We start from the raw sequence: 23,704 nt of genomic DNA on the forward strand, positions 1-23,704 counted from the left end.
TGAAGAGGTATGGGGTAGATTTAACAATGTAGAGTTAGTGTGCTCACCAGAAGTTTGTGGTTACAGGTAAGTGCATGCAGGAGGGAAGAAGAGCAATTGGTGGAATGATGAGGTAGAAAGAGCAGCAAGAGAAAAAGTTAACATATGAGAGGTTTTTACAAAGTGATACAATGAGGGAGGAGTAAATGGAAAGGAGAGATTAAGAGTGGAGAAGGAATGTAAGAGGAGAGCAAATGAGAAAGTGGACAAGATGCTATCCAACAAAATTTATTGACAAGAAAAAGTTTTGGGAATGAGATTAATAAGTTGAGAAAGCCTAGAGAACATATGGATTTGACAGTTAAAAATATCAGAGGAACTGTTAAATTAATGTTGTAGACAGAGAAGCTGTGATTTCGTGCACTGGGCAGGGAGGTGTAACATCTTTGAAGAGTGAAGAACCAGTTGTGTGGTGAGAGGTGCATGAGGCAGTAGGTAGAATGAAAGGGACTAGGAATGTAAAGCAGCCAAGACTGACGAGATATAGACAAATGTTAAACTACGTGGGGATATAGTTTTGGATTGGTTGGTGTTTTTATTTAATAACTGTAGTAGGTATAAAAATAATAGGTTGGTAGACAGCAACCACCCAGGGAAGTGCTATCATACTGCCAAGTGAGTGCAAAACAGAACCCTGTACGTACAGTGGAAGCCCGATCACAAACAGAGGAGGAGGAGGATGATGAGGATGATGAGGATGAGGATGATGATGATGTTCATGATGATGATGTTCAAGATGATGATGATGATGTTCAAGATGATGATGATGATGATGATGATGATGTTGATGTTCAAGATGATGTTGATGATGATGATGATGATGATGATGATGTTGATGTTGATGTTGATGATGTTGTTGATGATGATGATGATGATGTTGATGATGTTGATGATGATGATGATGTTGATGATGATGTTGATAATGATGTTGATGATGTTGATAATGATGTTGATGATGATGTTGATGTTGTTGATGTTGTTGATGTTGTTGATGTTGTTGTTGATGTTCTTGTTGTTGTTGATGTTGTTGTTGTTGTTGATGTTGTTGTTGATGATGTTGTTGTTGTTGATGATGATGTTGTTGTTGATGATGATGTTGATGTTGGTTGTTTTTTGCTGCTGCTGCTGTTTTTTGCTGCTGCTGCTGTTTTCTGCTGCTGCTGTTTTTTGCTGCTGCTGCTGTTTTCTGCTGCTGCTGCTTTCTGCTGCTGCTGCTGCTGCTGCTTTCTGCTGCTGCTGCTGTTTTCTGCTGCTGCTGCTTTCTGCTGCTGCTGCTTTCTGCTGCTGCTGTTTTCTGCTGCTGCTGCTGCTGCTGCTGCTGCTTTCTGCTGATGCTGCTGTTTTCTGCTGCTGCTGTTTTCTGCTGCTGCTGCTGTTTTCTGCTGCTGTTTGCTGTTTTCTGCTGCTGCTGCTGTTGTTGCTGAGCGAGAAACAATGGGGGACAAGTGTTTCAGAGACAATAATTTGTGAAAAGGCAAGGCAGTTGCATGTGGATCTCGTGAAGAAAATGCCTGGAACTAGTGCTGATGTTAGTGAATTTAAGACCAGGAGAGGCTGGTTTGGCAGATTTAAGAAGCATAGCGGCATACACAGTGTTGCAAGGCATGGTGAGGCTGCAAGTTCAGACATGCAGCTAAAAAACTTGTGCAGAAATTCGAGGGGGTACATACAGACTGAAGAATTCCAACCCCACCAAGTGTTCAATCATGACAAAACAGGCCACTTTTATAAGAAAATGCCAAAGAGGACCTACATAATGCAGGAGGAAAAGGCACTGCCAGGACACAAACCTATGAAGGACAAGATAACTCTCATGTTCTGTGGTAATGCTAGTGGGGATTTCAAAGTGAAGGCTTTACTGGTGTATCACTGGAAATCCCAGTGTTCAAGAAAAATAGTGTCGTCGAGAGTAAATTTTGTGTGATGTGGAAAGCTAATCATAAGGCATGGGTCACGAGGCAACTTTTCATCAACTGGATCCATGAAGTGCTTGGCCAGTGTGAAAAAATACCGACCGGAAAATAAATTGCCACTCAAGTGCCTCCTGGTAATGGACAATGCTCCTACTCATCCTCCAAACTTGGTAGACCAATTGTCTAGGGATTTCAGTTTTATAACAGTGAAGTTCTTGCCTCCAAACACCACTCCTCTCAACCAGCCCATGGACCAGACGGCTATTTCTAACTTCAAAAAACTCTACACAAAAGCAGTGTTTCGAAGGTGCTTTGAAGTGACCTCGGACACTGAATTGACCCTAAGAGAGTTCTGGAGGAATCACTTCAATATCTACAACTGCATAAGCCTTGTAAGTAAGGCTTGGCAGGGAGTGACTTCCAGGACTTTGAACTCTCCTTGGAGAAAATCGAGACCAGAATGTGTCCTCGAGAAGGATTTTGAAGGGTTTGAGGCTGAGGATTACCAACAGCCAGGGGTCTATTGGTAATCCCCCTTATGTATGCTGAGAGGCTGTTGAACATTCTTGGGCCCCGGGCACTTATTGTATTGTCTCACAGTGTATTCGTGGCGCCCCTTCTTTTCATTGGGGGAATGTTACATCTCCTGCCGAGTCTCTTGCTTTCACAGGGAGTGATTTTCATGTGCATGTTTGGTACTAATCCCTTTAGGATTTTCCAAGTGTGTATTATCATGCATCTCTCTCACCTGTATTCCAGGGAATACAAATCAAGGGATTTCAACCGTTCCCAGTAATTTAAGTGCCTTATCGTATTTGTGTGTGCTGTGAAAGTTCTTTGTACACTCTCCAAGTCAACAATTTTGCCTGCCTTGAAGGGGATAATTAGTGTACAGCAGTATTCCAGCCCAGAGAGAACAAGCAATTTGAAGAGAATCACCATGGGGTTGGCATCCCTGGTTTTGAAGGTTCTCCTTATCCATCCTATCATTTTCCTAGCAGATGCAGTAAATACATTCATGTGGTCTTTGAAGGCGAGACCCTCCGACATTATCACTCACAGGTCTTTCACATTACTTTTTCACTCTATTGTATGGTTAGAATTTGTTGTATACTCCGATACAATTTTAATTTATTCAAGTTTTCCACATCTGGGTAGTTGAAATTTCTCTTCATTGAACTTCATATTATTTAGAGTGGCCCATTTGAAGATTTAGTTGATGTCTTTGTGGAGTCTTGTGGTACCTTCGAAGGAGGTCACTGTCAGGGCAATTCAGGCGTCATCCACAAAGGAAGACACGGAGCTATGGATTACATCTCTGTCTATGTCAGATATGAGGACGAGGAACAGAATGAGAGCAAGTACTGTGCCTTGTGGAACAGAACTTTTCATCGTAGATGCCTCAAATTTTACTCTGTTCTATTTGTCAGGAAGTTACAGATCCATCTAAGAGCTTTTCCTGTTATTCCTTCATCATGCATTTCATGCACTTTTACATCATGGTCACATTTGTCGAAACCTTTTGCAAAGTCTGTGTACGATACCTGTACATGCATTTTGTTTATCCTCTACAACATCCAGGACCGGGGCACAGTGGGTCCAGTAGCTGGGACAGGTAGGAACGACCTGCTCTAAACCCACATTGTCCTGGGTTGTGTAACTGATGGGCACCTAGGTGGTTGGTGATCTTGCTTCTCAAAACCCTTTCAAAGACTTATGATATGGGATGCTAGTGCTATTGGTCTGCAGTTCTTTGCAATTGCTTTACTGACACCTTTGTAGAGTGGGGCTACATCTGCTGTTTCTGCTAAGTCCATGCTCCCTCTCCGTAGAATGAAGACAAGCGACGGGGGATTCTTGCAGTTCTTGATGAACACGGAGTTCCAGGAGTCTAGGCCTGGGGCAGAGTGCATGGGCATGTCAGCAGGTGCCTCTCCAAAGTCTTGTGGCATTAGGATAATATAAAGAGGTTTATGAGGTGGCCAAATTCTCTCTCTCAAAGAATTCATATGGATTGTCGACCCTTAGTCTGGGTAGCGGCTCATTTAAGTCATATTGAGACTTCAGTAACTCACTCATTTCTTGGCTGTCATCTGTGTATGTCCCATCCTACCTAAGCAGGGACCCAATACTGGATGTTGTTTTTCCCTTAGATCTGGCAAAAGAAAAGTAGTATTTTGGGTTTTTTTCAATTTCCTTTATGGCTTTTAGCTCCTCCTGCAATTCTGGTCTCCTGTAAGATTCCTTCAGCTTAAGTTCAATAATTGCAATTTCGCTGAGCAGCCCCTCCTTTCATATTTCAGATACATATATTGGCCCCTTCTAGGTAGTAGGTTGGCAGACAGCAACCGCCCAGGGAGGTACTACAGTCCTGCCAAGCGAGTGTAAAACGAAAGCCTGTAATTGTTTTACATGATGGTAGGATTGCTGTGTCCTTTTTTCTGTCTCATAAACATGCAAGATTTCAGGTACGTCTTGCTACTTCTACTTACACTTAGGTCACACTACACATGCATGTACAAGCATATATATGTATATATACACATCCCTCTGGGTTTTCTTCTATTTTCTTCCTAGTTCTTCTTGTTGTTTATTTCCTCTTATCTCCATGGGGAAGTGGAACAGAATTCTTCCTCCGTAAGCCATGCGTGTTGTAAGAGGCGACTAAAATGCCAGGAGCAAGGGGCTAGTAACCCCTTCTCCCGTATAAATTACTAAATTAAAAAGAGAAACTTTCGTTTTTCTTTTTGGGCCACCCTGCCTTGGTGGGATACAGCCGGTTTGTTGAAAAAAAAAAAATATTGGCCCTTCTCAGCAGCTCCGATTCTTCACCTTCATCAGTATAGGGACTGTCTCTCTCTCTCTCTAGTTTACATCTTCTCTTTCTTCTTTTTAACGTAATGTGCCTTCAGCAGATCTCAAGAGCCACATTGTTTATTTTTTCTAGGCAAAGGTTCAGATCCATGTTTTTAGGATGTCTTCCCAGCTGGTTTCATTCAGGACATGGCTAACTTGTTCCCATTGTATGTTTTTGTTACTGAAGTTGAACGTTGTGAAGACACCCTCATGACTGATCACATTTTGCTGGTCAGGAGCCCTGTGCATACATGTCTGTACCTCTAGGAGAGAGGGAGCTTACTTCCCAGTAAAAGTATGTCTTACACAGGGATGTGTAGTGTCATCATGGTTGTTTAACCCTTTCACTGCTTCTGATATATACAGTGGAACCTCAAAAATCGAACTTAAATCCGTTCCAGGAGCTAGTTCTAAATTCACAAAGTCTGAAATTCGAAGTAATATTTCCCATAAGAAATAATGGAAATACAACTAATCCGTTCCAGAAACCCAAAAATATTCACACAAAAAATACATATTATAGAGATTAATTACAGTTTCACATACAACAAATACTATAGTTTTTAATTATGTATAGTAATACATATAAAATAACATTTTTACTTACCTTTATTGAAGATTGGTGATGGCATCTGGAAGACAGGGAGGAGAGAGGGAGTTGGGGTTAGAGTTTGGAAGGAGAATCCCCCTCCATGAGGACTTCAGGTAAAGCCCTCTCTGGGGTTACTTCCCTTTTCTGTCTTTTAATGCCACTAGGACCAGCTTGAGAGTCACTGGACCCCTGCTTACAAAATAACTGTCCACAGTCCTCTGTTTCTGGAGCCTCTAACATTTCCCTAAAATGGGACATGGTTCTGTCACTGAACTTGTTGCAAAGATGGCTTGTTTCAGCTTGCTCAGGGTGGTACTTCTGCACAAACATTTGGACATCATTCCACTTGGCACAAATCTCCTTAATCTTTGAAGAAGGCACCTCATCCACTCCCTCTTCCTCTTCCTCTGAAGCAAGTTCCTCAGCTGTGGTCTGATACTGCTCCAGATGAAGCTCTTGCAGCTCTTCAGTGGTTAGCTCTTCCCTGTGGTCCTCCACCAACTCTTCCACATCCTCACCACTCACCTCCAACCCCAGGGTGTTCCCCAATGCCACAATAGAGTCCACAACAGGCAGAGGGTCAGCTGGGTCAGGGTCAGGGTCAGAGTCAGCCTCAAACCCTTCAAAATCCCTCTTTTAGACACAATCTGGCCACAATTGTCCCCAAGCAGAGTTCAAAGTCCTGGAAGTCACTCCCTCCCAAGCCTTACCTATAAGGCTTATGGAGCTGTAGATGTTGAAGTGATTCCTCCAGAACTCTCTTATGGTCAACTTAGTGTCTGTGGTCACTTCAAAGCACTTTTCAAACACTGCTTTTGTGTCGAGTTTTTTGAAGTTAGAAATGACCTGCTGGTCCATGGGCTGGAGGAGAGGAGTGGTGTTAGGAGGCAAGAACTTCGCTTTTATAAAACTGAAGTCCTTAGACAAGAGGTCTAATAAGTTTGGAGGATGAGCAGGAGCATTGTCCATTAACAGGAGGCACTTGAGTGGCAATTTCTTTTCCTGGAGGCATTTTTTCACACTGGGGCCAAACACTTCATGGACCCACTCTTTGAAAATTTGTCTTGTGACCCATGCCTTATGATTAGCTTTCCACAAGACACAACTTGTTCTTAAAGACATTGTTTTTCTTAAACACACTGGGATTTTCTGAATGATACACAAGTAAAGGCTTCACTTTAAAATCACCACTAGCATTAGCACAGAACAAACGAGTAAGCCTGTCTTTCATATGCTTGTGTCCTGGCAGTGCCTTTTCCTCCTGTGTGATGAAGGTCCTTTTTGGCATTTTCTTCCAAAACAAGCCTGTTTCGTCACAATTAAACATGTGTTCAGGTTTCAATTCTTCAATATCTATGTACCCCTTAAACTCCTGTACAAACTTCTCAGCTGCCCGTTTGTCTGAACTGGCTGCCTCACCATGTCTTACAACATTGTGTATGCCACTACGCTTCTCAAATCTATCAAACCAGCTTCTGCTGGCCTTAAATTCACTATCAGCACTGGTTCCAGGCGTTTTCTGTACCAGATCGGCATGCAACTTTCTTGCCTTTTCGCAAATAATTGTCTCTGAAACACTATCACCTGCAATCTCTTTATCCTTGATCCACACCAGCAACAACTTCTCAACCTCTTCAACTATTTGTGGTCTTTTTTTGGTTTGCAACATCAGCTTCCTTGATTTGTTCTTTCTCTGACAGGATAGAACCAATGGTCGACTTGTTTTTCCCATACATCCTGGCAAGCTCAATAAGTCTCACACCACTCTCATACTTCTCTATTATTTCCTTCTTCACATCTATGGTGTTTCTCACTTTCTTTACCACAGGGGTACTACTAGCAAGTTTCTTTGGGCCCATGGCAGCTTATTTCACAGTCCCACAAGCACTAAACACAACGAAATAATCGTAAAATGCGTGAATGAGAGCGCAGGTTAGTGTTCACTCAAGCATAAACAAAGCTAGACTGCTCACGGCACCTACGCGGACAGAGCGGGCCGGCAGACAGGTCCCGTACCCAGTGGTCCGAAAATAGGGGCGCGTTCGATAATAGGGACACAGTTTATCCAAAAAAAATGGTCCTATATTCGAAACGTTCGATATGCGATACATTCAGTTTTTGAGGTTCCACTGTATACGTATACGTCTTCCAAGCCAGTGTTTTTGACATTTATACTCCAAAATTCTAGCAGCTTCAAATCAAGCAGAAGAAACCTGGTAGGCCCACACGTAAGAGAATGGGTCTGTGTGGTCAGTTTGAGCAGCATAAAAAAAATCCTGCAGCACGCAGTGCACGAGATAAAAAAAAAAAAACTTTTTGGATTAAAACACTGACTTAGAGGTGTATTTTCATATAGTATTTATGGTTGTATTGTTGTTTTCTTGGTCTCATTTGATAGAAAGGAAGACATTATAGAAACAGATTATTTTCATTGGTTTCACGATGAAACAGACCATAAAAATGAGCTCAAAGTAGCAGAAACGTTAATTCTTGCAGATGTTCAAGAGTAAACAAATGACATCATTGTCCAAAAAGTGTCCAACTAGTCATTCTAATACACTGTCATGAATGGGTTGACATTATTTATACAATTATTACAATAATGCAGTAGCCTGCATAACACAATCTTCTATTTTTTGTTTAAATAAAAATTCAAAATAGAAAAAAAGACGGGCCTGGAGACCTGACTGATGAACAGAGAAAATGTTATTTTAGTGCCAGGAATATCTGCATTGTTCATTCTGGACCCTATTTTCAAATCGGCATCTTTTTTTAATTTGCGCGAAATTGGCCAAATTGCAAATTACTGACCACTTTATTGGGTAGTTGAAATCTGTAAATGGGGGGGTTTCTTGTACCCAATCGATTGACAGAACAAATGGAGTTTTAAAGAAATAGCTACAAGTTTGGTTGCCTGGAACAATGGAATTGGCTGAAAACAGGGCTCAAAGTGGGTGAAATCGCCGATGCGAAATATCGCCGAGATCACTAACTTCGTGAGAGCGTAATTCCAAAGTTTTCAATCAAATTTTGCACTTTTGGTGTCATTACCATCGGGAAAAGATTCTCTATCAATTTATAAAAAAAATTTTTTTTTTCTTCCTGTTTAACCCTTTCAGGGTCCGTCCCGTAGATCTACGGCTTTACGTTCAGGGTCCAAACCGTAGATCTACGCCATGAGCTCAGCTCACTCTGATAAACTGTGAGTGGTACATTTGGGCCTAGATATGAGAGAATACATCTATGTGGTATGTGTGCACCACATAAAACAGATCCTGCAGCACACTGTGTATAATGAGAGAAAAAAACTTAAATCATGATTTTTCGATTAAAACAGCAACTTTGCAGTGTTTTTTCGTATGTTTTTTATAGTTGTATTTGCGATTTCTTGGTCTCATTTGATAGAATGGAAGACATATTACAGAAATAGAGATGATTTTGATTGGTTTTAGCAATGGAAATGGCTTGAAACTGAGCTCAAATTAGCGGAAATGTTAAATTTTTGCCGATATTCAAGAGTAAACAAACGACCTCACACGTCTAATACACGTCAGCTGGTGGGTCTAATATACATTCACAAATATGGTGATGATATTTATACAATTATTACAGTATTGCATAACAGTAAATCTTCTATTTTTTGGTGTGAATAAAAATTCATTATGTGAATAAAAAATCAAAATGGAATTTATTTGTAAAGCCTCAAAACATAACTAATGAACAGAGGAAACGTTAGTTTAGTGCCAGGAATGCCTACATTGTTCATTCTGGACCCTATTTTGAAATTGGAATATTTTGAACTTTGTGTTAAATTGGCCAAATTAACAATTTCCGATCACTTTATTTTGTAGTTGAAACAGTTGACTTGGCGATTTCTTGTGCTCAATCGATTGAATAGAAGTAATACTAGTGAAATAGCTAAGAATTTGGTTGATTGGAATAATGTAATTGGCCTAAAATGGGAGTCAAAGTCGGCAAAATCGCCGATTCATAAATGTCGCTGACACATCAAAATTCGCGAGAGCATAATTTCGTCAATTTTCCACCAAATTTCGTACTTTTTGTTTTATTACCTTTACAAAAAGATTCTCTACGATTTCATAAGAAAAAATAACAAATTTTTTTTTTGAAAATTCTTGGACACTGGTGCGTGACTCCAGATTTGGGCCTTGGACCCTGAAAGGGTTAAGGGCAATGTGTGGTGTAAATATTATGCAGAAAATTTGGAGTGAGGAAATTAGGAAAAGGTGTGGAGTTAATAAAAGTATTAGTCAGAGGGCAGAAGAGGGGTTGTTGAGGTGGTTTGGTCATTGTGGCATGCAAAGAGTACGTAACCTTTAATCGGTGCATGTACACACCCTCATTTACAGGCTATCATCCCCAACCAGCGAACCAGGTTGCTAAGAGTTGATGATGGGGCCCCGTCGTTCAACTAGTGACCAGGTTCTAGCCAATAAGAAGATGGTTTTGGCAATCGCAGAGGTTATGTGGGTACCGCTCTCCTGTCTGCCCTTGTCATTCCCATTCTAGAGCTGGTTGAAGCACGGTCTGCTATCTTGTGGCTTCTATTTCTGCCTTGCTTACCGTGGAGTGCACTATACTTATCACTGTACATAGTGTACATATTGCTGTTCTAAATTGGTGAAGGATAATATAAGTCTAAACTTTTTCTGCTGTGTTTATTTTGCTCCCATTACACACGGGATCACAGGCCATTTGGAATCCTGGGTTGTAAGAGAATGGATCTAAGTAGAATGACAGGGAAAGCATATAAATCTATAGGGGAAGGAAGGCGGGGTAGGGGTCGTCCTCGAAAAGGTTGGAGAGAGGGGGTAAAGGAGGTTTTGTGGGCAAGGGGCTTGGACTTCCAGCAAGCGTGCGTGAGCGTGTTAGATAGGAGTGAATGGAGATGAATGGTACTTGGGACCTGACGATCTGTTGGAGTGTGAGCAGGGTAATATTTAGTGAAGGGATTCAGTCAAACCAGTTACTTTCATATAGTCGGACTCGAGTCCTGGAAATGGGAAGTACAATGCCTGCACTTTAAAGGAGGGGTTTGGGATATTGGCAGTTTGGAGGGATATGTTGTGTATCTTTATATGTGTATGCTTCTAAACTGTTGTATCCTGAGCACCTCTGCAAAAACAGTGATAATGTGCGAGTGTGGTGAAAGTGTTGAATGATGATGAAAGTATTTTCTTTTTGGGGATTTTCTTTCTTTTTTGGGTCACCCTGCCTCGGTGGGAGACGGCCGACTTGTTGAAAAAAAAAAAAAATTAATTTGATGCTGAGAGCAAGTTTGTGAGCAGGGTTCTCAATAGTCAAAGGGTTAATACATTTATAGATGGGGTTGTAAAAGAAGAAAAAGCTAGGGTATTGGGGAGAAAGGTGGGATTAAATTGTGAGGGTATTAAATACAAAATGGGAGTTGATACAGCTACTTTTTGCTGATGATACTGTGCTTTTGGGAGATTCTAAAGAAAACCTGGAAAGGTTAATGGACAAGTTTGGGAGAGTGTGAAAAGGTAGAAAATTGAAAGTGAACATAGTTAAGAATAAGGTGATGAGGGTATCAAACGATTTAGATAAAGAAAAATTGTATATCACACTGGAGAGAGGGAGTATGGAAGAAGTGAATGTTTTCAGATATTTGAGAGTTGACGTGTCAGCAGATGGGTTTATGAAGGATGAGGTTAACTAGAACTGATGAAGAAAAAAAAGGTGAGTGGTGCATTGAGGTAACTGTAGAGACAAAAAAAGTTATCTATGGAGGCAAAGAAGGGAATGTATAAAAGTATAGTGGAACCAATACTCTTAATGGGTGTGATGGTTGGGTTGTAAATGCTGCAGCAAGGAGGCGGCTGGAGGCAGTTGAGATGTCTTGTCTAAGGGCAATGTGTGGTGTAAATATTATGCGGAGAATTCAGAGTGTGGAAATTAGGAGGTGTGAAGTTACTAAAAATATTAGTCAGAGGGCTGAAGAAGGGTTGAGGTTGTTTGATCATTTAGAGAGACTGGATGACTTGGAGAGCGTATAAATCTGTAGGGAAAGGAAGGAGGGGTAGGGGTCGTCCTCAAAAAGGTTGGAGGGAAGGGGTTAAGGAGGTTTTGTGGGTAAGAGGCTTGGACTTCCAGCAAGCGTGTGTGAGCGTGTTAGGATAGTGAATGGAGACAAATGGTTTTAGGGACTTGACAAGCTGGTGGAGTGTGAGCAGGGTAATATTTAGTGAAGGGATTTAGGGAAACCGGTTAGCCGGACTTAAGTCCTGGAAATGGGAAATACAATGCCTGCACTTTAAAGGAGGGGTATGGGATATTGACAGTTCGGAGGGACTTCTAAACTGTTGCATCTGAGCGCCTCTGCAAAGCGTGATTGTGTATGGGCGAGGTGAAAGTGTCGAATGATGAAAGTATTTTCTTTTGGGGGATTTTTTCTTTCTTTTTGGGTCCCCCTGCCTCAGTAGGAGACAGAAGACTTGTTTGGAAAAAAAAAAAACATGACAGGGTGGATAGGGTGTCAATGTGGCAGATGTTGCAAAAATATGGAATAGGGGGTAGGTTAATGAAGCAGTTAACACTATTTATGAGGATAATGAGGCTCAGGTTAGAGCATGTAGGATGGAGATTATTTCCCAGTACATGTAGGCCTGAGACAGGGATGTGTCGTATCACCATGGTTATTCAATATATTTATAAATGGGGTTGTAAGTGTTGGCAAGAAGTGGGGGATTAAAAAATAAAGAATTTAACACAAAATGGGAGTTCTCACAGTTGCGTTTTGCTGAATACAGTGCTTTTTGAAAGATTCTGCAGAGGTTGGTGGATGAGTATGGAAGAGCATGTAAAAGAAAGGTAATTAAAAGTGAAAGCAGGAAAGACTAAGGTGATGAAGATAACAAAAAAACTTAGGTAATGATAAATTGGATATCAGATTGGAGGGAGGGAGTATAGATGAAGTGAATGTATTCAGATATCTGGAAGTGGGGTCGTCAGCAGTTGGGTCTACGAAAGATGAGGTGGATCATAGAACTGATGAGGGAAAACGGGCGTGTGGTGCACTGAGGAGTCCGTGGAGACAACATTATCCATGGATGCAAAGAGGGACAATGCATGAGATTATAGTTAGACTAATGCTCTTATATGGGTGTGAAGCATAGGTGGTGAATGTTGCAACATCAAGGCTGGAGACAGTGGAGATGTCATGTCTGAGGGCAATGTGAAGTGTGAATATAATGCAGAGAATTTGTAGTCTGGAAATTAGGAGGTGTGGGGATACTAAAAGTATTATCCCAAGGGCTGAGGAGGGAATGTTGAAGTGGCTCATATGTTTAGAGATGATAGAACAAAATAGAATGACTGAGAGCATATAAATCTGTAGTGAAAGGAAGGCAGGGAAAGGGTCTAGGAAAAGTTGGGGGAAAGGGGTAAAGACAGTTTTGTGTGCAAGGGGCTTGGACTTTCAGCAAGCGTACCTGAGTGTGTTAGATAGGAACGAGTGAAAACGAATGGTTTTTATGACTTGACATGATTTTGGAGTGAGCAAAGTAACATTTATGAAGGGATTCAGGGAAAACAGCAAATCAGACTAGAGTCCTGGAGGTGGTAAGCACAGTGCCTGTTCTCTGAAGGAGGGGTGTTAATATTGCAGTTTTATAAATATAGAGTAGGCTACAGTGATGTAATGAAGGATGATCAGTGTTTCTTCTGTTTTGGGTCACCCTGCCTTGGTGAGCAACTGCAGATTTTTTAATAAAAAAAAAAATAATAGAGTGGACCCTCGGCTAACAATATTAATCCGTTCCTGAGAGCTCATCATTAGACGAAATTATCTTTAGCCCAATTAATTTTCCCCATAAGAAATAATGGAAATCCAATTAATCCGTTCCAGACAGCCAAAAGTATTAAAAAAGTTTTTTTTTTTTTCATGAAATGTACATTTCCCTACAAACAATGAGACATGCACAATAACTATATAAATAAATGTTAAAATGGCACTTACCTTTATTGAAGAGTACTGATGAGTGATGAGACTTTTTCTTGAACACACTGGGATTTTCAGAGTGACACATGAGTAAAGGCTTCACTTTGCAATCCCCACTAGCATTACAACAAAACAAAGTTAGCCTGTCTTTCATAGGCTTGTGTTCTGGGAGTGCCTTTTCCTCCCGAGTAATGTAGGTCCTGTTTGGCATTTTCTTCCAGAACAGGCCTGTTTCCTCACAATTGAACACTTGTTTGGGTTGTAATTATTCAGTTTCGCCATGCCTTATGACACTGTGTATGCCACTACGATTCTTAAATCTCTCAAACCAATCTTTGCTGGCCTTAAATTCACCAATATGAGCACTAGTTCCATGCATTTTTTCCTGTTCACCTGGGTGTTAGTCGACTGGTGTGGGTCGCATCCTGGGGGACAAGATTAAGAGCCCCAATGGAAATAAGTTAGACAGTCCTCAATGACTCACTGACTTTCTAGGGCTATCCTGGGTGGCTCACCCTCTGGGGTTAATTGTTTCATGGTAACTGTTTCTCGTTAAGCCACACCAACAACAGTCTCTCCACATCTTCGAGTAGTACAGCTGATGGTGGTGCAGCAACAGCTGACGGTGGTGATGCAGCAGCAGCAGCTGACCGTGGTACAATAGTATTTCGATAGTATTTCTCACCCTTTTTACCACAGGGCTGGCACTAGAAGCTTTCTTTGGGCCCATGGTGGCTTATTTAGCAGTTACAAGCACTATAAATAATGGAATAATACAAAATGTATTGAATGTATGCATGAAACCGGCCACCCTGGCTTGTAAACAATGACGGCAGGGCAACTGAGGCGCTCAGGCTGGATGGACAGGCTCAGGACGATTCACGTTGGGCGAGTTTTTTATCGTTAGCCAGGCCAAAACTTTTACGCTCAAACACTTCGTTGGGCAGATTTAACGTTATGTGATGTGTTCGTTAGCCGAGGGTCCACTGTACATAAATCCTCATGATGGGGATGGGAGAGATTTTTAGACCCTTTGGACAAGTTTCAGATTAGGGGGCTTGGACCATCAAAGGGCTAAAGGTAATAATAACAAGGATTAATGTATTTCGAGAGGAAATTTAGCCTGCTAAGCATACCAGAAATAGAAAATGTTGAACAACTAGTTTTTCCAACAGAGCTGTAATACCTAGGACTGTCTCATAGACTGATATGAATACTCAACCTTGCAACACCAGTCTAGTTATCAAGCCAGTACTCTTGAGAGATGGCAATGTTGTACTTCAGAGGGTCATTTGAATTGTGATTTTTGCACACTTCTGACAAGGCAGTTATTTAAATGATGGTGACTAGACAGTCTTATTTAGGTCACCTGCCTCAGTAAGACAACCAGTGTGTTGAAAAAACATTTGTTTCCCATCCTATCCCCCTTTTCCCAAGACAAAATATTTTAGCACTCATTTTGAATTCCTACCAAATACACCCTTAAGTAAGGTCAAGTCTTAGATTGAACCCTTTCAGGGTTTTCATCGTACTAGTACGGCTTACGCACCAAGGTTATTGACATACTAGTACGCCTAAATTCTAGCACCTTCAAATCTAGCGAGAGAAAGCTGGTAGGTCTACATATGAAAGAATGGGTCTATGTGGTCAGTGTGCGCAGTATAAAAAAAAATCCTGCAGCACACACAGCGTAATGAGAAAAAAAAATTTGACCGTGTTTTTGGACTAAAACAGCGACTTTGCACTGTATTTTCATATGATATTTATGGTTGTATTCAGTTTTCTTGGTCTCATTTTAAAGAATGAAAGACATATTACAGAAATTCAGATGATTTTGATTGGTTTCACAATTAAAAGTACCTTGCAACTGAGCTCAAAGTAGCAGAAATGTTCGATTTTTACCAAAGATCAAAAGTAAACAAATCATGCCAAGCGTCCAATACACGTCAACTGGTGAGTCTATTAGACTCTTTCACAAGTGGGCTGATGTTATTTATACCATTTCTACACTAATGCAGTAGTCTGCATAACAGTAAATCTTCTATTTTTTGTAAGAATAAAAATTCAAAGTGGAAAGCAAAAGAAATATAAGAGGGGCCTGGGGACGTGACTAACGAACAGAGAACTTGTTATTTTAGTGTCAGGAATGTCTTTCTTGTTTATTCTGGACCCTATTTGGAAATTGGCGTCTTCTGAAATTTGTGTTTAATTGGCAAAATTGCCAATTTCTAACCACTTTATTGGATAGTTGAAATTGATAAATGGGTGGTTTCTTGTACTCATTCGATAGAAAAAATTGAGTTCTAGAAAAATAAATATGATTTTTGTCGACTGGTACACAGGAATTGGCCAAAAATAGGGCTCAAAGTGGGCGGAATCGCCGATGCGTAAACATCGGAGAGACCTTTAACTTCGTGAGAGCATATTCCATAAGTTTTCCATCAAATTTCATACTTTTGTTGTCATTATGATCGGGAAAAGATTCTCTATCATTTCATAAAAAAAAAAAATTTCCGAAAAATTTCTGACCCTGAGAACAAGTTTAGGAGAGGGCCTCTCGACCCTGAAAGGGTTAACACACAAAATATAAAACTGATTTATGGACATTACCAGAAGCATATGAGAATAATAGTAAATCTTTCAACACACCAGCCGTATCCCACTGAGGCAGGGTGGCCCAAAAGGAAAAACAGAAGTTCTCCTTTCAAATTTAGTAATATATACAGGAGAAGGGGTTACTAGCCCCTAAATATAATGAATAAAATAAATTTGGAATTTCATTTTTTTCCAAGTTGTAAAATAAAATATTTCAAGGTTCTTACAATTCAGATTAAGCACCCACATTTGAGCAAATTCAACATTTTCTTTGCTGTATTTATTTTGATAGATTAAGCATTGATGTATTATTGATGACAAACCTGTTAGAAGAACAAAACAATGACTAGTAGCAGTGCCAATAACTGAGGCACACTCACCTTCATATTTAGCTTATTCAAGCTACCATTCAGCAGCTCTATTTCAATGTCTTTCTTGGCTAGAAGTTCTAAGTGTTTCTCTTTCTCCTTCATCTGGTCCTTCATTAATGCTTCATACTTGCATACCAAACTCCTCACTTTGCCCTCAGCTTCGTTGCGTTCTTTAAAACTGTTCTCAATCTATAACAAAAAAATACGAGTCATGAAATGGTTCGATTTATGATTTTTCACATGAAGTTCTAAATGAACCACACCAGAGGTTATGAAAATTAGTACAAATTTATACTGCTTGTGCCCCCTCCCCTTCCTCACTTCAACACCAGTATAAAACTAATGCATACAATACAGAGGAACCTCAAAAATTGAACTTAATCCGTTCCAGGAGCTAATTCTAAATTCGAAAAGTCTGAAATTCGAAGTAATATTTCCCATAAGAAATAATGGAAATACAATTAATCCGTTCCAGAAACCCAAAAATATTCACACAAAAAATACATTTTATAGAGATTAATTACAGTTTTACATACAATAAATACTATCGTTTTTAATTATGTGTAGTAGTAATACATATAAAATAACATTTTTACTTACCTTTATTGAAGATTGGTGAGGGCATCTGGAAGATACGGAGGAGGAGAGAGGGAGTTGGGGTTAGTGTTTGGAAGGAGAATCCCCCTCCATAAGGACTTCAGGTAAAGCCCTCTCTGGGGTTACTTCCCTTCTCTGTCTTTTAATGCCATTAGGACCAGCTTGAGAGTCACTGGACCCCTGTCTCTCAAAATAACTGTCCACAGTCCTCCGTTTCTGGCACCTCTAACATTTCCCTAAAATGGGACATGGTTCTGTCACTGAACTTGTTGCAAAGATGGCTTGTTTCAGCTTGCTCAGGGCAGTACTTCTGCACAAACATTTAGACATCATTCCACTTGGCACATATCTCCTTAATCTTTGAAGAAGGCACCTCATCTACTCCCTATATTAACACCTTTCGCAACATCAGCTTCCTTGATTTGTTCTTTCTTTGACAGGATAGAACCAATGGTCGACTTGTTTTTCCCATACATCCTGGCAAGCTCAACAAGTCTCACACCACTCTCATACTTCTCTATTATTTCCTTCTTCACATCTATGGTGTTTCTCACTTTCTTTACCACAGGGGTACCACTAGCAAGTTTCTTTGGGCCCATAGCAGCTTATTTCACAGTCCCACAAGCACTAAACACAACGAAATAATTGTAAAATGCATGAATGAGAGCGCAGGTTAGTGTTCACTCAAGCATAAACAAAGCTAGACTGTTCACGGCGCCTGCGCGGGGACGCGGACAGAGCGGGCGGCAGACAGGTCCTGTACCTGGCGGTCCGAAAATAGGGGCGCGTTCGATAATAAGGACACAGTTTGTCCGAAAAAATGGTCCTATTTTCGAAACGTTCGATATGTGATACATTTGATTTTTGAGGTTCCACTGTACCTCTATATTTAGAAGTTTTACATTGTATCCCACTACACAACTATCTCAATTTATTGTGTATCAGAGATGGAATTACCCATAACAAAATATGGGAGGCACACATGTAGAAAGTTAACATGAGCAGGGTAACCAACAAACATGAGCAGGGTAACCAACAAACATGAGCAGGGTAGACAACAAACATGAGCAGGGTAACCAACAAACATGAGCAGGGTAACCAACAAACATGAGCAGAGTAACCAACAAACATGAGCAGGGTAACCAACAAACATGAGCAGAGTAACCAACAAACATGAGCAGGGTAACCAACAAACATGAGCAGAGTAACCAACAAACATGAGCAGGGTAACCAACAAACATGAGCAGAGTAACCAACAAACATGAGCAGAGTAACCAACAAACATGAGCAGGGTCACCAACAAACATGAGCAGAGTAACCAACAAACATGAGCAGGGTAACCAACAAACATGAGCAGGGTAACCAACAAACATGAGCAGAGTAACCAACAAACATGAGCAGGGTAACCAACAAACATGAGCAGAGTAACCAACAAACATGAGCAGGGTAACCAACAAACATGAGCAGAGTAACCAACAAACATGAGCAGGGTAACCAACAAACATGAGCAGAGTAACCAACAAACATGAGCAGGGTAACCAACAAACATGAGCAGAGTAACCAACAAACATGAGCAGGGTCACCAACAAACATGAGCAGAGTAACCAACAAACATGAGCAGGGTCACCAACAAACATGAGCAGAGTAACCAACAAACATGAGCAGGGTCACCAACAAACATGAGCAGGGTCACCAACAAACATGAGCAGAGTAACCAACAAACATGAGCAGGGTCACCAACAAACATGAGCAGGGTCACCAACAAACATGAGCAGAGTAACCAACAAACATGAGCAGGGTCACCAACAAACATGAGCAGGGTCACCAACAAACATGAGCAGGGTAACCAACAAACATGAGCAGAGTAACCAACAAACATGAGCAGAGTAACCAACAAACATGAGCAGGGTCACCAACAAACATGAGCAGGGTCACCAACAAACATGAGCAGGGTAACCAACAAACATGAGCAGAGTAACCAACAAACATGAGCAGAGTAACCAACAAACATGAGCAGAGTAACCAACAAACATGAGCAGGGTCACCAACAAACATGAGCAGGGTCACCAACAAACATGAGCAGGGTCACCAACAAACATGAGCAGGGTAACCAACAAACATGAGCAGGGTCACCAACAAACATGAGCAGAGTAACCAACAAACATGAGCAGGGTCACCAACAAACATGAGCAGGGTCACCAACAAACATGAGCAGGGTCACCAACAAACATGAGCAGGGTCACCAACAAACATGAGCAGAGTAACCAACAAACATGAGCAGGGTCACCAACAAACATGAGCAGGGTCACCAACAAACATGAGCAGGGTAACCAACAAACATGAGCAGAGTAACCAACAAACATGAGCAGAGTAACCAACAAACATGAGCAGGGTCACCAACAAACATGAGCAGGGTCACCAACAAACATGAGCAGGGTAACCAACAAACATGAGCAGAGTAACCAACAAACATGAGCAGAGTAACCAACAAACATGAGCAGAGTAACCAACAAACATGAGCAGGGTCACCAACAAACATGAGCAGGGTCACCAACAAACATGAGCAGGGTAACCAACAAACATGAGCAGGGTCACCAACAAACATGAGCAGGGTCACCAACAAACATGAGCAGGGTCACCAACAAACATGAGCAGGGTCACCAACAAACATGAGCAGGGTCACCAACAAACATGAGCAGGGTCACCAACAAACATGAGCAGGGTCACCAACAAACATGAGCAGGGTAACCAACAAACATGAGCAGAGTAACCAACACACACTAGAAAGCTAACCAACATGAAGGGCCACAGAAAAACCAGGTTAGACAAACTCGAGCCCTGAAGTGTGAAGTACAATACAATGGAATCTTGACTTGCGAGTTTAATCCGTTCCAGGAGCTAGCTCCTAACTCAATTTACACGTACATTAAATTAATTTTCCTAATTTAAATTAACTGAAAAGCCATTAATCCATTCCTGCACTCTGGAGAGATAAGAAAATGTATACTTGAATATGGCGCTATTATCAACTGTACGGCTTATTTATCTATCAATTCATCTAATATGACATAATAAACAATACAATTAACACAAACACGATATATACTCTAGAATGAATAAAATAGGCCATAATACAGTGGCAGAGGCAGCGGTGGAAGCATCCGCCATTTCCTGTCCATCTGTCACTATATAGTATCTTCCCATACTCTTATTGTAAGAGAAAACAGAGTATTTTTGAGGCTAACTGCAGTAGATCACTAGTTTTCTAAGGAAAACACTTAAAATATCATATATAAACACAATAAATTATAATACACTACAGAATGTAAAGAAATAATAAACTGTTTATATGAAGTGTATATGCACTTACACACTTGGAGCAGAGATGGTGGCGGAGGTTGAGTGTGGAGGAGGTCGAGTGTAGGTGAAGTTGAGGGTGGCAGATTCGCAGTGTGGCGTATGATGTTAGTGGCCCTGTAAACCTCCAACAACAACATTGTTTTGTTTCATCACTGAACTTAACTCATATTTGTTTTATCACTTAACTGATACAATTTCTTTTGTTAAATCACTGAACATAACTGATACAATTTGTTTTGTTTAACTTTTCACTTCTTTCACTTGTTCTTACTTTTCACTGATTTTTGGCTATTTCTTCACACTTTCCTCTGCAGGGCATTTCAATAAAAACCTGTCCAAGGTAGTTTGTTTCAGCCTCCCTTTCAGTATGTTTCAGAAATGAGTTAGGCAAGTGTCATTAAATAGCCTTTATTGACTCCTGCTGCTTTAGTATCATACATATAGTAGATGTACTTCACTGGTATTGTCTGGCTAAATCCACAACTCGTGCACCTTGCTTATGTTTATCTATGATTTCATGCTTTAATTCCATGGAAATTATCATCTTTTTCTTCTCAGCACTGTCCTTTGCGCTTATTTTCTTAGGACCCATAGTTAGAAAAGCAAAATTTGACCAAATGACTGTCAAAAATGTAAGCAAAGCAGGAGAGAACTGCTCCCACAGCTATGTAAACATGTGTACTGCTTACAGGATGTTTTGGAATCAGCTGTGCCAACTAGCGGCAGCAATCTCAATTATTACGTACGTACTATGTACATAATACGTACGTAAAGGACAGTGCTGAGAAGAAAAAGAGGATGATTTCCATGGAATTAAAGCATGAAATCATAAACAAGAGAGATGTCCAGGTTTTGGGTTGAGGGGGAAGCTGGCTCATAACCCAGCAAAAAATCGACCAATTGACGGCTCGTATCTCAAAAAACTCATACATTGGGACACTCCTAAGACAAGGTTCCATTGTAACTGCACTGAAGGATGGACGAGGATGTTTCAATTAGGTACATTGTCATGTCTGCCTACAACTGGCAAGACAAGTAGTTTAATGAACAATGGTGAAAGTATTACCTCCTTTGGGTTACCCTCCCTTACCTGGAGTATACCTACAAAGGGATTCAGGGATCAACGCACTCACGGTCCAGTCCATAACCAGGCCTAGTGGTGGATAAGGGTCTGATCAACCAGGCTGTTACCGCTGGCCACATGTACACCAACAAATGAACCACAGCCCGGCTGATCAGGTACTGACTAAGTGCCTGTCCAGCACGTTCTTGAAGATAGACAGGGGTCTACTGGTAATCCCGCTTATTTATGCTGGGAGGCATTGGTGGGAAACAAGTGATAATATTAAAAATTAAACCCTCAAGAAAAAAGTGTACAACCTGCAAGCTAACAGTAACAGTACATTAAAGATTCCTAACACTCGCAAGTAAAGCACCTGTATAAACAAGACACCAAAAACATGGAACTGCCCACCACATCTAAAACTTGGACAACAATATTCAAAATTAATTGTAATGACAAGCTTGCCTACACTTTCCCCAGGGTCACCAATGGACACAATCCAAATTAACTTGTTATTCAAATAGCTGATTTGCCAGAAGTGCAAAAACATTACAATTCAAATATTCCACCAAATTGTAGCATCAACCCCACCCCTTCCCTTCATATTATAGTCACTATACTTCTCACCTCCAGGTTCAACTTCAGCTCACCAACTTTCCTGATTTCCTTCATTAATGTTACCCTCTTCATGCCATGCTAAATCCCTAAAACCAGTAATCTCCATTTACCTCAATCTAATGCACATGCACACACTTACTGGATGTTCATGCTCCTAACATAACCACTTTCACAACCCTAAAACCCTACCCCACCTTTCTTTCACCTCGAATATACACTGCCTTTGTCATCCCATTCTGCTCCATCTTCTTTAAATGCCAAAACTACATGAAATCTGCCTTCTGAACATTATCTTTTATAACAACAAAGTCTCTTCTAATTTCTATGCTGAATTAGGGATAGGACGATGCTAAAAGTTTAGCTGATACAGACTTAGTTTTAGACCAACACCAAAACCATCAAAATTAGCTGATACCCAGATACCAGCACCAATAACAATACCATTAAGTCAGCCAACACCAATACTGATACCATCAAAATCAGTCAATAATGGCAATACCAAAACTGACACATACCTACTCAACATTTTTTGCATAATATTCACACCACACAATGCTGTCAGACAGGATATTGCCTCCTTACTGCAATGAATAATAATTTATTTCAGCATGATACAATGTTTGTACACAGATGGGTGACATTTAGTTATACATGCATAAAGCCCAGTTATGCAGAGCATTTCAGGCAAACTTAAGTAACTCAAAACTGCAGTGGCAATAACTTGAAATGCCTCACACCCATACAAAAAAGACTGGTAGCACACAACTTTAATAAAGCACATACCTCTTTTCTTATACCTTCATAGATAAATTACTTTCTCTTGACAAACACCTCGACACTACTTACTGTATAATTTTTCCCTTATCTATTTAATGGTTCACCTAGTCTTTGATAGACCCATCTGCCAACACATCCACTCATGTAAATCCAAATGCATTTTCTTCCACAGTTAATCCAATAAGGGGATAAGAGCATGCATTGTGTTAATTTCCTCCTTGTAAACATTCCCAAATTTGTACATTAACCAGTACAACTATTCAATTTTTCTTACAAGAACTGTCTTTGGCTCAATGTAATAGTCAACTCCCATTTTGAATTATTCATTACTTTTCAATCACCTCACCCAACATCCTACAATTAATATAGCTGGAATTACAAAACACTATAGAATATCAAAAGGATTCTGAAAATTATGCTATACAGGTCAGTTTTACAATATCCTTCGCATGTTAACATTAAAATGCTAACTGCAACCAACTAAAACAAATATGGCACTGTAATACAGTGTCAATCACAAAAAGTAGATGAAACAAAATACAAATTCGAAGACATACCTTTGAATGGCCCAGACTTTCAAGATGAAATATGACAATTTTAAATGTTTTTGCTTTCACATGAAAGAACCACATACAAGAAAATGAAAATACAGTGGACCCCTGCTTTACGATCACCTCCCAATGCGACCAATTATGTAAGTGCGTTTGTACGTGTATGTTTGGGGGTCTGAAATGGACTAATCTAATTCACAATATTCCTTATGGGAACAAATTCGGTCAGTACTAGCACCTGAACATACTTCTGGAATGAAAAAATATCGTAAACCGGGGGTCCACTGTACAAGAAAATTTAAAACTTCAGCATCTTTAACAGCAAAAACTACCAATACAGTACAAAGTTTTCCTCCACTAAATATATAATAGAATACTAGAATGTGATCCA

General features: G+C 40.4%; 1 protein-coding gene across 1 annotated transcript in view; it reads right to left on the minus strand.

Annotated features, from left to right (window-relative positions):
* LOC128698669 (restin homolog) overlaps nucleotides 1-23,704 on the minus strand; it is a 165,905-nt gene that overhangs the window by 94,556 nt on the left and 47,645 nt on the right. Inside the window, exon 6 of the mRNA XM_070104034.1 lies at nucleotides 16,357-16,536. Coding sequence (XP_069960135.1) covers nucleotides 16,357-16,536 — 180 coding nt within the window. The remainder of the gene's footprint in view (nucleotides 1-16,356; nucleotides 16,537-23,704) is intronic.

This window comes from Cherax quadricarinatus, chromosome 88 (assembly GCF_038502225.1).
Source record: "Cherax quadricarinatus isolate ZL_2023a chromosome 88, ASM3850222v1, whole genome shotgun sequence".
Classification (NCBI taxonomy): Eukaryota; Metazoa; Arthropoda; class Malacostraca; order Decapoda; family Parastacidae; genus Cherax; species Cherax quadricarinatus.